General features: G+C 62.8%; 1 protein-coding gene across 1 annotated transcript; it reads left to right on the top strand.

The window, feature by feature from the left end:
* Positions 1-9250: 9250 nt before the first annotated feature.
* Positions 9251-11105, top strand: PERCC1 (proline and glutamate rich with coiled coil 1). Its single transcript, XM_034939587.3, has one exon. The coding sequence runs from the start codon at positions 9351-9353 to the stop codon at positions 10230-10232; it is 882 nt and encodes a 293-aa protein (XP_034795478.2). The 5' UTR covers positions 9251-9350; the 3' UTR covers positions 10233-11105.
* Positions 11106-11164: the final 59 nt, after the last annotated feature.

Genomic DNA, 11164 nt, shown 5'->3' on the forward strand with positions numbered 1-11164 from the left:
AACTCCTGGCATCAAGTGATCCACCCACCTCAGCCTCTCAGAGTGCTGGGATTATAGGCGTGAGCCACCATGCCCCTCTCTGTTTTAGGAGAGACTCTAATTCCCCTAAGTTGGGCCTCTACCCTACTCCCATTCTTTATTTTTTATTTTATGTTTTTGAGATGGAGTCTTGCTCTGTCGCCCAGGCTGGAGTGCAGTGGCGCGATCTCAGCTCACTGTAAGCTCCACTTCCCGGGTTCATGCCATTCTCCTGCCTCAGCCTCCCGAGTAGCGGGACCACAGGTGCCTGCCACCACGCCTGGCTAATTTTTTTGTATTTTTCAGTAGCGACGGGGTTTCACCATGTTAGCCAGGATGGTCTCGATCTCCTGACCTCGTGATCCACCCACCTCGGCCTCCCAACATGCTGGGATTACAGGTGTGAGCCACTGTGCCCCAGCCCCACTCCCATTCTTTACCGGAGACCTGCCACTTACCCAGAGTCGTCCAATCAGGGCTGCAGTCTTCTATTTCCTTTGGGTCTGGGGTCCCCTGAGTATTGTCCCTTCAGGGTTCACCAGAAGGATGTTACAGGACACCAACACTTTCCCAAAGTTAGCCTTTGGGAAGGGGGCTTCCACACGACAGTCTCTTCTGTGGTTCCCCAGAAATATGTTACAGGAAAGCGGTCCTGATCCAGACCCCAAGAGAGGGTTCTTGGATCTCACGCAAGAAAGAAGTCACATCAAGTCTATAGAGTAAAGTGAAAGCAAGTTTATTAGGCAAGTAAAGGAGTAAAAGAATGGCTACTCCAGGGCATGGTGGCAGGCGCCTGTAATCCCAGCTACTCCGGAGGCTGAGGCAGGAGAATCACTTGAACCTGGGAGGCGTGGGTTGCAGTGAGCCTAGATCACGCCATTAAACTCCGGCCTGGGCAACTCCATCTCAAAAAAAAAAAAAAAAAAAAAAAAGAATGGCTACTCCATAGACAGAGCAGCCTCACCAGTGCCTGAAAAGCCCGAACCTTGGCGCCTTTGGAGAGACTGATGTGTGTAATGACTCGTCTCCTGAGTGGCGGGGCCCGCCTCAAGTCAATTAAAGTCTTTCTTTACTGCAATGCTGTGTTCTCAGTGAATTGATTTTGTCTGTGCAGCAGGCGGGACGAAACCTTCCGGTGGCTGCATTAACCCCTCACCATGAAGGCTTGACAAGGAGCACCCCAAAGCAACGGGACCCCCCGTTTTTTGTTTGAGACAAGGTCTTGTTCAAAAGACCAGGCTGGAGTGCAGAGGCGCCGTCATAGCTCACTGCAGCCTCGACCTCCTGGGCTCCCGCCATCCTCCCACCTCAGCCTCTCAAGTAGCTGGGACTACAGGTGGGTGCCGTCATGCCTGGGTAATTTTTTTTTTTTTTGAGATGGAGTCTTGCTCTGTTGCCCAGGCTGGAGTGCAGTGGCGCAATCTGGGCTCACTGCAAGCTCTGCCTCTTGGGTTCAAGTGATTCTTCCTGCCTCAGCCTCCCAAGTAGCTGGGATTACAGGCACCCACCACCATGCCCAGCTAATTTTTGTATTTTTAGCAGAGACAGGGTTTCACCATAGTGGCCAGGCTGGTCTTGACCTCCTGACCTCGTGATCCTCCCGCCTTGGCCTCCCAAAGTGCTGGGATTACAGGCGTGAGTCACTGTGCCAGGCCTAATTTTTTTTTTTTAATTTAGAAAATAAGGCCAGGCACGGTGGTTCACACCTGTAATCACAGCACTTTGGGAGGCCAAGGTGGGCAGATCACCTGAGGTCAGGAGTTCAAGACCAGCCTGGCCAACATGGTGAAACCCCGTCTCTACTAAAAATACAAACATTCGCCAGGCGTGGTGGCGCATGCCTGTAGTCCCAGCTACTAGGGAGGCTGCGGTGGGAGAACTGCTTGAACACGGGAGGTGGAGGTTGCAGTGAGCCAAGATCGCACCACTGCACTCCAGCCGAAGCGACAGAGCAAGACACTGTCTCAGGAAAAAAAAAAAAAAAGAAAGAAAACATGTCATTTCTGTGTGTGTGTGTGTTTCCATCTTTTTAAAATTTATTTTATTTATCTTTTTTGCAATGGAGTCTCGCTCTTGTCACCCAGGCTGGAGTGCAGTGGTGCAATCTCAACTCACTGCAACCTCTGCTTCTCGGGTTCAAGTGATTCTCCCACCTCAGCCTCCCGAGTAGCTGGGATTGCTGGCACCCACCACCACGCCCGGCTAATTTTTTTATTTTTAGTAGAGACATAGTTTCACCATGTTGGCCAGGCTGGTCTTGAACTCCTGACCTCAAGTGACCTGCCTGCCTCAGCTTCCCAAAGTGCTGGGATTACAGGCATGAGACACCACACCCAATCCATCTTTTTATTTTTTATTTTTGCAATATGTCTATGTAACAAAAACGTGTCATTTCTTATGCCCAGAGTTTGAGAGGAATTCACACTCATTCCCGTAGAGAGGTTAGTTGGAAGCCTGGACGTGCCTCCAATGAATGGGAAAAGGTGAAGTGCTTCTTTCCTCTCAGGATGGCCCTGGAGCTAGAAGGCCTGCTCCTGACTTCCGGTGCAGGTCACCCCTCCTGTCGCCCGGGTGGTGGCAGGGACCTCGGCCCATCTGCTGCACTGTGTGTGGCCGGGTGGCCCTGGACAAGCCCCTTCCCCTGAGCCAGAATCTGCTCGCCTCTGGAGCACCGGCTCCTGCACCTGCTTCCCAGCAGGAGAAGCGCCAGATCTGGGACCAGTTCTGTTCCCCCAGGAGCTCTTGGCATCAAGGCCAGGAAGGGGGGCTGGAGGTGTCCTGAGCTCAGCAACACCTGGGCGGCCCGGCCCCAGACTGTGTTTGGGGCTGCTGTGTCAACAGAGGCACCTGTTTGCCCAGGTCCTCCTCACCGGGCCCTGCCCCACCTGTTCCACCCCAGAACCCCACCTGGAATCACTGCCAAACCAATCCCCCTGTAGGGACCTGGGAGCACCCACTGTTGTGGGAGGAGGGGGCTCAAAGTGTGGTTGGGGAGGACTGGTCGGCCTCATCCTGGTGTGCAGCCCGGGGGGCTTCCTGAAGGAGGTGGAAATCGAAGGGCCCTCTGGTTAGCCATGGAGCCTTTGGGTTGGGCTGGTGCACCTGCCTGGTTGTCGTGGTTTTGGGCAGTTGAGCACGAGCTGCCCCAGGACAGCAGAGTCAGGGGCAGAGCTGGAAGGTACAGGCAGGGGCTGAGGCTTCACTCGGGGGGCGGGCCAGCCTCTGAGGGGCCAGGCCACCAAGTTAATCTCGGTCTCAAACAGAAATGAGACACCTGGGAAGAATGTGAAATGGGCATCCCCCGTCCCACTCAGCCCACTGTGAGGACTGGAAGATGCCACCCCGGGTTCAACAGTGCCCCAGATTCACGTCCCCTCAGAACACAAGAACTTGACCTTGTCTGGAAACAGGGTCTTTGCCAATGACGAGGGCCCTTCTGGACCAGGGTGGGCCCTAAATCTAACGACACTTCTACTAACGACTAAATCTACTATCTCTTCTAACGACTAAATCTAACGTAACGCTTTGGAGGAGCTGGGACTCCAGGCGTGAGCGCACCGCCGGCTCCCGTGGTGCCCATCTGCCCCCAGTGGCCATTGACTGGTGGGCGTTGACTCCCCCCCCACCCCCCGAATGCTGTGTGTCTGCTTGACCCCGGGTGGGAAAAGCCACAGCCGGATGTGCCGGGGCGCCTGTGTCCCCGGGGCCCTGCTCTCCTTGGTGAGTCCATGTGGAGCTGGCACTGGCCCTGCCCAGAAAGCTGCTGTCATCCTCCCCCTCCCCCAGGGACGTAAACCAACACCTCGGCCTTCATTATCTCAAAGCACACAGAGAAATTTCGTGGGAGGCCTAATGTCCCGCTAATGGGCGGCGGAGGCCGCAGCCCTCGTGTGCCTAATGGCGGGTGACTAGCCGCAGAGCCTCTTGAGAGCTGGCATATTGGAGCTATTGATTTTCTCCAGGAAGATCAATATGGGGTCCGTGGGCACAGCGGGCATGCTGCACTCGGAAGGGCAGCGCCTTCCTCCCGGGCCTGAGGCCCCACAGCAAGGGTGGGAGCCGGCGGGGCTGTGGGCCGGGAGCTCTGTTGGGCCCGATGCTGCCCCCCACGAGAGGCGCGCTGGCCGCAGATGCTGGAAGTCGCTCGGGCCCAGCCCCACTGCCAGGGCCTCCTGTGCTCCTCGGCCTGGCCCCGGCCGCCCGCCCCACCCCAGGCAGGACACAGGCAGGCAGTGGTGTGGGACGTGCGTTTCTACACCATCCCAGATGCCCCAGAGGCTGCTGCCCCACCCAGCCTCACCGGAAACCGCAGTCACCTCCCCCTGAAGGCCTCCTGAGTCTCAGAACTCAGGGGTAGGGGGCTAATTAGCGAGGGGCTAATTCATCCACCCGTCCCCCAGGGGGTCCCCATATCCCACCCTCGCCCCTCCGGCCACCCCTGGGTTCCCCTTCGCTGCCTGCTTGGACCGGTGCAGTGGCACTGTCACCCCTGAGCCTCAGGCCAGCTCCCCGGGTGTCCATGACAGTCCCACACTGCTCTGCCCCAGCACCTCCTCCCAAATGCCTGTCTGCTCCGGTTTGCGTCCACTCTAGAATTTTCCATTCCAGACTGGGGTTTTCTCTGTGGTCTCCTGTCAGGCAGAGACGAGCATCAAGACAGCTCCGGGACAGGTGGGGTCACGGGCGGGGTCACAGGCAGGCCCCTAGCACCCGAGTCAGAGGACAGCGGGAAAACCCAGGCCCTGGGGCGGGAGAAGCGCGCGGCCTTTCTGGGGAAGCAGGTCACCCCTCTGAGGCTTTCTCTCCAGGGGCGGGGGAAGCGCCGAAGTTCAGGCAGCCACGGCTCACCCCCCTCCAGCATCCAGAGGCTCCCGCGTCCCGGCTCCTGGCCGCTGCCTCCAGCTCCAAAGCCAGCAGCGTGGCCTCTTCCATCTCTCAGCCTCCTGCCTCCCTCCAACAAGGATCCACCAGGTGACCGCCTGTCTCCAGGTCCTTCGCTTAGCCACGCCTGCCGTCCCTCAGCTGTGTCGGTGCTGGGGGTTCGGGCGCGGACGTCTTGGGGCCATCACAGGGCCGGTGTTTCCAGGCCGTCCGCTCCGCAGGGAACCCCTTCCGCTTCCCGAGGGCAATGCCCGCCGAGCCCCCGCACACGCCTCCTTCACGAGGGGCTGGGTCTCATTTCCTCGCCCTTGGCGTCCAGGACAGTGACCGGCACCGACGAGGCCGGTAACAGAGCGAGCTGAGGACCACCTGTGCCCGAAGCCTGGGCTGGCCATTTCCTGCCGCCCGCGCCTTTCAGGACAGAACACAGGGGCCCAGAGGCCCTTCTGGGTCCTCCACTGGAGTTCCCTCGGGGCCTCGGCTGACCCCATCCCTGCTGAGACCCGCAAGATGGAGGCCTCAGTGCCCAGACCCCAGGCCGGGTTGGCTCCCGCCCTTCCCTCCGCAGGCCCCGGCCATTCCACAGCATGCGGCAGAGGGCGCTGCAGCCACTGCCAGGAGCGGCAGAACCCCCACCCTCTGCAGGTCCGGCCCCGGGGTTCTGAGCCAAGAGGGCGGGCGCACCCAGGGCCCCCGGCCGGAAGCTCCCCGGGTCGGGAGGGGCAGGGGCTGTATCTGGTCAGAGATGGGGGCCTAGGACCCTGAACTCCAGGCAGCCGCAGGTCCTCAGCCACAGCTGGATCAGAGGGGAGCTGGTGAGGCTGGCAAAGTCCCCCACAGCCAGGGCCTGGCCAAGCATCAGACTCTGGGGTCTCAGGGCGGCCCCCATGAAGCCAGGGACAGAGGCCCCTACATGGTTTGGACACTCAGGGCTGAATATGGCCAGATGCACCTCACCTGGGGCATGGGCTCCCTGGGCTGTGGGCTCCCTGGGCTATGGGGTCACCTGGCTGTGGGCTCACTGGGCTATGGGGTCACCTGGCTGTGGGGTCGCTGGGCTGTGGGCTCACTGGGCTATAGGGTCACCTGGCTGTGGGGTCGCTGGGCTGTGGGCTCACTGGGCTATGGGGACACCTGGGCTGTGAGCTCACTGGGGTGTGGGCTCGGCTTCTGCCTGTGAAGGAGCAGTAAGGAGAAGCCGTAAGTGGTGGCTGTGCCAATGCTGTCCCTGTCCCCACTCCCAGCAGCCTTTCCTGGGACCTGCAGGTGACCCCACCCCTCACCATGAGACTCATGTGGAGGCCGCTGGCCTGCCCTCTGCAGAATCTTACTCTTAAGTTTGAACTTTTCGTTTCCTGTCCCTTCCCTGGAAGCTGGGGGTCCTGACTGCAGCCCCGGACACTCAGTGGTTGCATTGACTGCCTGAGGCCCCCTGGGACCTCCTGCCTTCCGGGTGACCAAGAAATCGAGGCAGGGCCAGAGGTCCCCAGGTGCAGACAAGGGCTGGGCCTGTGTCCAAATCTCTGTGTGTTGGATGTCACTGGGTGAGAGGGGCTGGTCTCCCATCTGACTGGGGGACGCCTGGAGCAAAGGGGTGAGGACCGGGGTGGGGGGTAGCGTCCAGAACCCTCCTGGCCCCTGGAAGGTGAAGGCCCAGGAGCTGGGGGCTCGGGACAGGGGGTGCTGGGGCCAGGCCAGGCTGGGGGCTGCTGTCCCGTCCTCAGAGCCAGAGTCCCTGGGAAGGACACTGTGGAGTCCTCCCAACCTGGGCCACTTGGGGCTGCTCTGGGGAGCACAGTGCCAAGCGGGGGCGCACCTGGCGAATGCCAAGGTCAGGGACAGTCACATGCGGGTGGCGCCTGTGCGACCTGAGCCATGTCCCCACAATGCATGTCCACCTTGAGTCTCCGAATGGGACCTCATTTGGAAACGGGGGCCCTGCAAGTGTAACTGGTGAAGCTGAGGGCACACTGGGTGGGCGCTGGCCCTAAATCCAGGGATGGGGTCCCCCTAGGAGGGCAGAGGACACACACACGGAAGACCCCGTGAGGACAGAGGCAGAGACTGGGGAGACGCAACCACGAGGCAAGGAGCCACTCCTGGCGGCCCTGGACCAGGACCTCTGGCCTCCTGACCTGTGTTCCAGGCTGCCTGAGTTGTGGTCATTGTCACAGCAGTCCGAGGAAGCTAACACGGCCCCCACAGTGGACCAGCTGGGGCCACCCAGGAGGAGCCAGGGAGTCGGTGGGAGCAGCAGAAGCCCTTGGGGACGCTTCTGGGGGAGGCTTTCCTGGGAGCAGTAGGTGAAGGGAGGGTTCCCAGCCCCCCATTCCCACCCCAGGGGTGGCTGCAGCTGAGGAAGGAAGGCCCCTGGGAAGAAGCCTGGGGAAGAAGGAGGTTCCGCCATTAAGGATCAATTGCAAACACCTCTGAGCTCTGGGCAGGTGGGCGGCGGCAGCCCAGCAGGCGTCCTGGTAACCACTGGGCCAGTGGCGGTGGTCATGGCTGTCCGGGAGGTCCCGATGGCCGAGGGAGCTGGGCAGGTGCTCCAGGAGCCCCACCTGCAGCCCACACACGGGGCCCTGGCTGGGGGTCCCTGGGACCTCGCTTCCTTCCCCTCCCCCTTCCCCAGGGTCCTCCTGCGGCCGGGAGTGCTGTTCACCCCGCTGGCTGCAGAGGCAGGATGTTCTCTAGAGAGGCCTACTCCAGAACTCAAAATAGCATGAAATTTAATTTTCCGCTTATTTGACAAGGCTGGGTCCGGGCCCCAGTCCGCAGCAGAGATAAGGGTCCCGGGGCCCGGGGGGCGAGCCAGCTGCGCCTGCACAAACACTCCACGGTCCCCAGGCAGGCTGCGTGCAGGTGAGGCGGGGGGCGTGCTCCCCCCTCGGGGCCCTGGTTGCCGGGCGCTAAAGCAAACGGGCTCTATTTGCCCAGTCTGCGATGACAATGCTGTCGCCAAATATTTGCCAGCCCCTGGCGGCTGCAGAGCGCGGCTATAAATGCTTGTGTCCGGGTGGAGGTCTGCCTGTGGAGCAAGAGCTGTCGGCCCCGGCCAGGTAGGAGCCAGGGCCTGGGGGAGGCAGACGCTGCTGGGGACACCACAGCACTGGGGACCTGGAGTCTGTGAGTCCTGCCCAGGGCTCTGCGGGGACCACCCACCCCTGGGAGAGACCCCCAGACCACTGGGCGGGCCCAGGACTGGGCCGGCACTGGGGCAGACAGACGGCCATGGGAGGGCACCTGCATCTGGGCTGTCCGTGAGCAGTCAGCCCCAAAGTCCAGCGCTCAGGACACTGGATGCCTCCTACGATGGGGACCCCAGTACTTCATTGAGGTCAGGACCACAGCTGGGCAGGCCAGGGTCGGGAGGCCTCGCAGTTCACCTCCCCGACAGCCAGCGGGGAAACATCCTGACCCCGAGGAAAGCCTGTCCCAGCGCCGTGGATGCTCCCCACAGTCCTGCCCCCTCCCCACAGCCCTCCCTACTCCCCGCAACCCCCCTCCCTCCCTGCAGCCCTCCCCGCTCCCCAAAGCCCTCCTCCCTCCCTCCGCCCTCCTGCCACAGGCTCCGGACAAGATGGGTTCAGGCTACCTGACCCCAGGGGCACCCACCATGTCCCCTCGAGGAGGGGCTGGGCAGCCCTTGTCTGTGTGGTGGGCACTACCTGGCAGCTGGCCCAGAGGAGAGCTGCACCCACCCCACAGTCCCCATCCAGATACCCTCCTGCCAGGCCCCTGACCCAGGTACCTCACTTGAGTCATCCTGGCCAGGTGCAGCGGCCCCTGGAGCCCACCCCTGCAGGGATCTCCAACCCCAGCCGCCTTCACCATTGCAGAGACTTCCTAGTTAGGGCCACTGGCGTGCTGCCTCCTGCTCCCTTGGGACTGTGATGGCCCGGAAGAACCCCACAGGGGCTGCACGGGCCCTGGGCTCACTTACAGCTGACGCCTCCACTTTGATCAAGAGCCATGGAGCCCCTGGTTCTGACCCACAGCAGCCCCAGCCCGGGACCCAGTTCCGGCTCAGCAGCCCCAGCACCCCTGCCCTGGCCTGCAGGGATCCCTGTCCCCATCCCTGGCTTCTCGAGGTCCCGTCCCCAGGGCCTGCCCTCTCCTGCCCAGCGTCCTCCCCTCCCAAGTGACCACAATTCTAGTGTCCCCACAATGTCCCCATGTCCCCAACTGCACCCCACGACAGGACCCCACTGCTCCCACCCAGTCACCATCCTGGGTCAGCCATCCAGCAGGTCTCACAGCCCCTGGCCGGCCATCCCCCTCATGCCACGGCCATGCGGCCACAGTGCCCACCCCATCTCTCTCCACGCCTCACTCCTGTGGCAATCCGTGCCCTCGACAAGCACAACTGGGTGCCCAGGAGCGGAGGAAGGTCTCTGCGGGAGGCCACAGATGTGTGAGATCCGAGGGCAGCAGTCGAGGGCGGCAGGGGCATGGCCAGGCCTGACAGGGAACCTGCCCCTCTGTCTCCCTCCCCAGCCAGCGCCTGCTGCCCCGGAGGCCCCAGAAGCGTGGGACGCGTGGAGATGGCCGCCGGTGTGATCCGGCCCCTGTGCGACTTCCAGCTGCCCCTGCTGCGCCACCACCCCTTCCTGCCCTCAGATCCGGAGCCCCCAGAGACTTCGGAGGAGGAAGAGGAGGAGGAGGAGGAGGAGGAGGACGAGGGGCTGGGGGGCTACGGCCAGATCCTCCCGAGCTCAGGCCGGGCAGAGGCCACGGAGGAAGCAGCCCCCGAGGGTCCCGGCAGCCCCGAGACGCCGCTGCAGCTGCTACGCTTCTCAGAGCTCATCAGCGACGACATCCAGCGGTACTTTGGCCGCAAGGATAAGGGGCAGGACCCAGATGCCTGCGACGTCTACGCCGACAGCCGCCCAGCCCACAGCACTGCCCGGGAGCTCTACTATGCGGACCTGGTGCGCCTGGCCCGTGGCGGGTCCCTGGAGGACGAGGACACCCCGGAGCCCAGGGTCCCCCAAGGGCAGGTGCGCAGGCCGGGCCTCAGCGGGGACAGGGCGCAGCCCCTGGGACCCCTGGCCGAGCTCTTTGACTACGGGCTGCAGCAGTACTGGGGGTCCAGGGCGGCGGCCGGCTGGAGCCTGAGGCTGGAGCGGAAGTACGGCCACATCACCCCCATGGCCCAGAGGAAGCTGCCCCCATCCTTCTGGAAGGAGCCGACCCCTAGCCCCCTGGGCCTGCTGCACCCTGGCACGCCGGACTTCAGCGACCTGCTGGCCAGCTGGTCAACCGAGGCCTGTCCTGAGCTGCCCGGGAGGGGAACCCCAGCCCTGGAAGGGGCACAGCCAGCCGAGGCCTAGCGAAGGGCCGGGGTCAGAGTTAGCTGGCGGCAGCGGGGCCGCCCCTAAGGCACTGGTCTCTCCTCCCATCCTCCTGGGAAGAGCCTCCTCCGTCCCTCGCGGCCACCACAGGGCAAACCCAGAGGTCACCAGGGCTGGGCTGCAGTGGGAGCAGCAAGGGTGGTGCCCAGACCTGGCCATGCCCTGGCCTTCAGCCCCAGCAGAGCCCCTGGAGGGGCACAGGGACCCCCAGAGCCCTGCCCACAGAAAAGGGAGGCTTGAGCTCAAGGGGCTCCACCCACCAGGGCCCCCAGGTGAGGCTGAGGGCCCAGCCCCAGAGATTCCAGGTGAGCAGCAAGGGGCAGTGGAGGACAGAGGCCCCCGAGCCAGCCCTCCCACTGCCTGCCCATCCCACAGAACCCCTAGGACTAAGCGGCCCGGAACCTGCAGCCCCTCCCCTGAGCCCCCGGCAGCAGACGGCAGGGCCGGCAACCGCAGGATGAGCGAGGGCTTTCTTGGAGAGGCAGGAAGAGGGGCCCACTGCCCGACCCAGAGAGCAAACAAGGGCTGTCTCCTCCCCAGATGCCGGAAGGCTCTTCCACTGCAGGGCTGCTGGGCTGGAGGGGCTCTGAGGCAGAGCCAGGGAGCCCGAGTCCAGGGGGCTTCCCTGGGTCCTCCTCACAACCCGGGCAGGGGCAGCTCACAGCGGGTCCTGGCGGGGGCAGGCCTAGGTGCTTCTGTGCAGGCCCCAGCCAAGCCCCTTCCACCCCGGGGGGCTCTGGCAGCCCTAGGGGGCCTGGCAGGGAAGGAGAGGGGCTGCTAAAGTGCCATGGAAAGCAACAGCCTGAAGCCGGGCTGGGTTTGGGCAGGACAGGAAGAATCATGGGGGTCAAGAGACTGGGTCCCTCCAAGCTTGGGCACCCCCGCTGCCCGGGACCTCGCCACCCCGCTCA

Source organism: Pan paniscus, chromosome 18, assembly GCF_029289425.2.
Source record: "Pan paniscus chromosome 18, NHGRI_mPanPan1-v2.0_pri, whole genome shotgun sequence".
Lineage (NCBI taxonomy): Eukaryota > Metazoa > Chordata > Mammalia > Primates > Hominidae > Pan > Pan paniscus.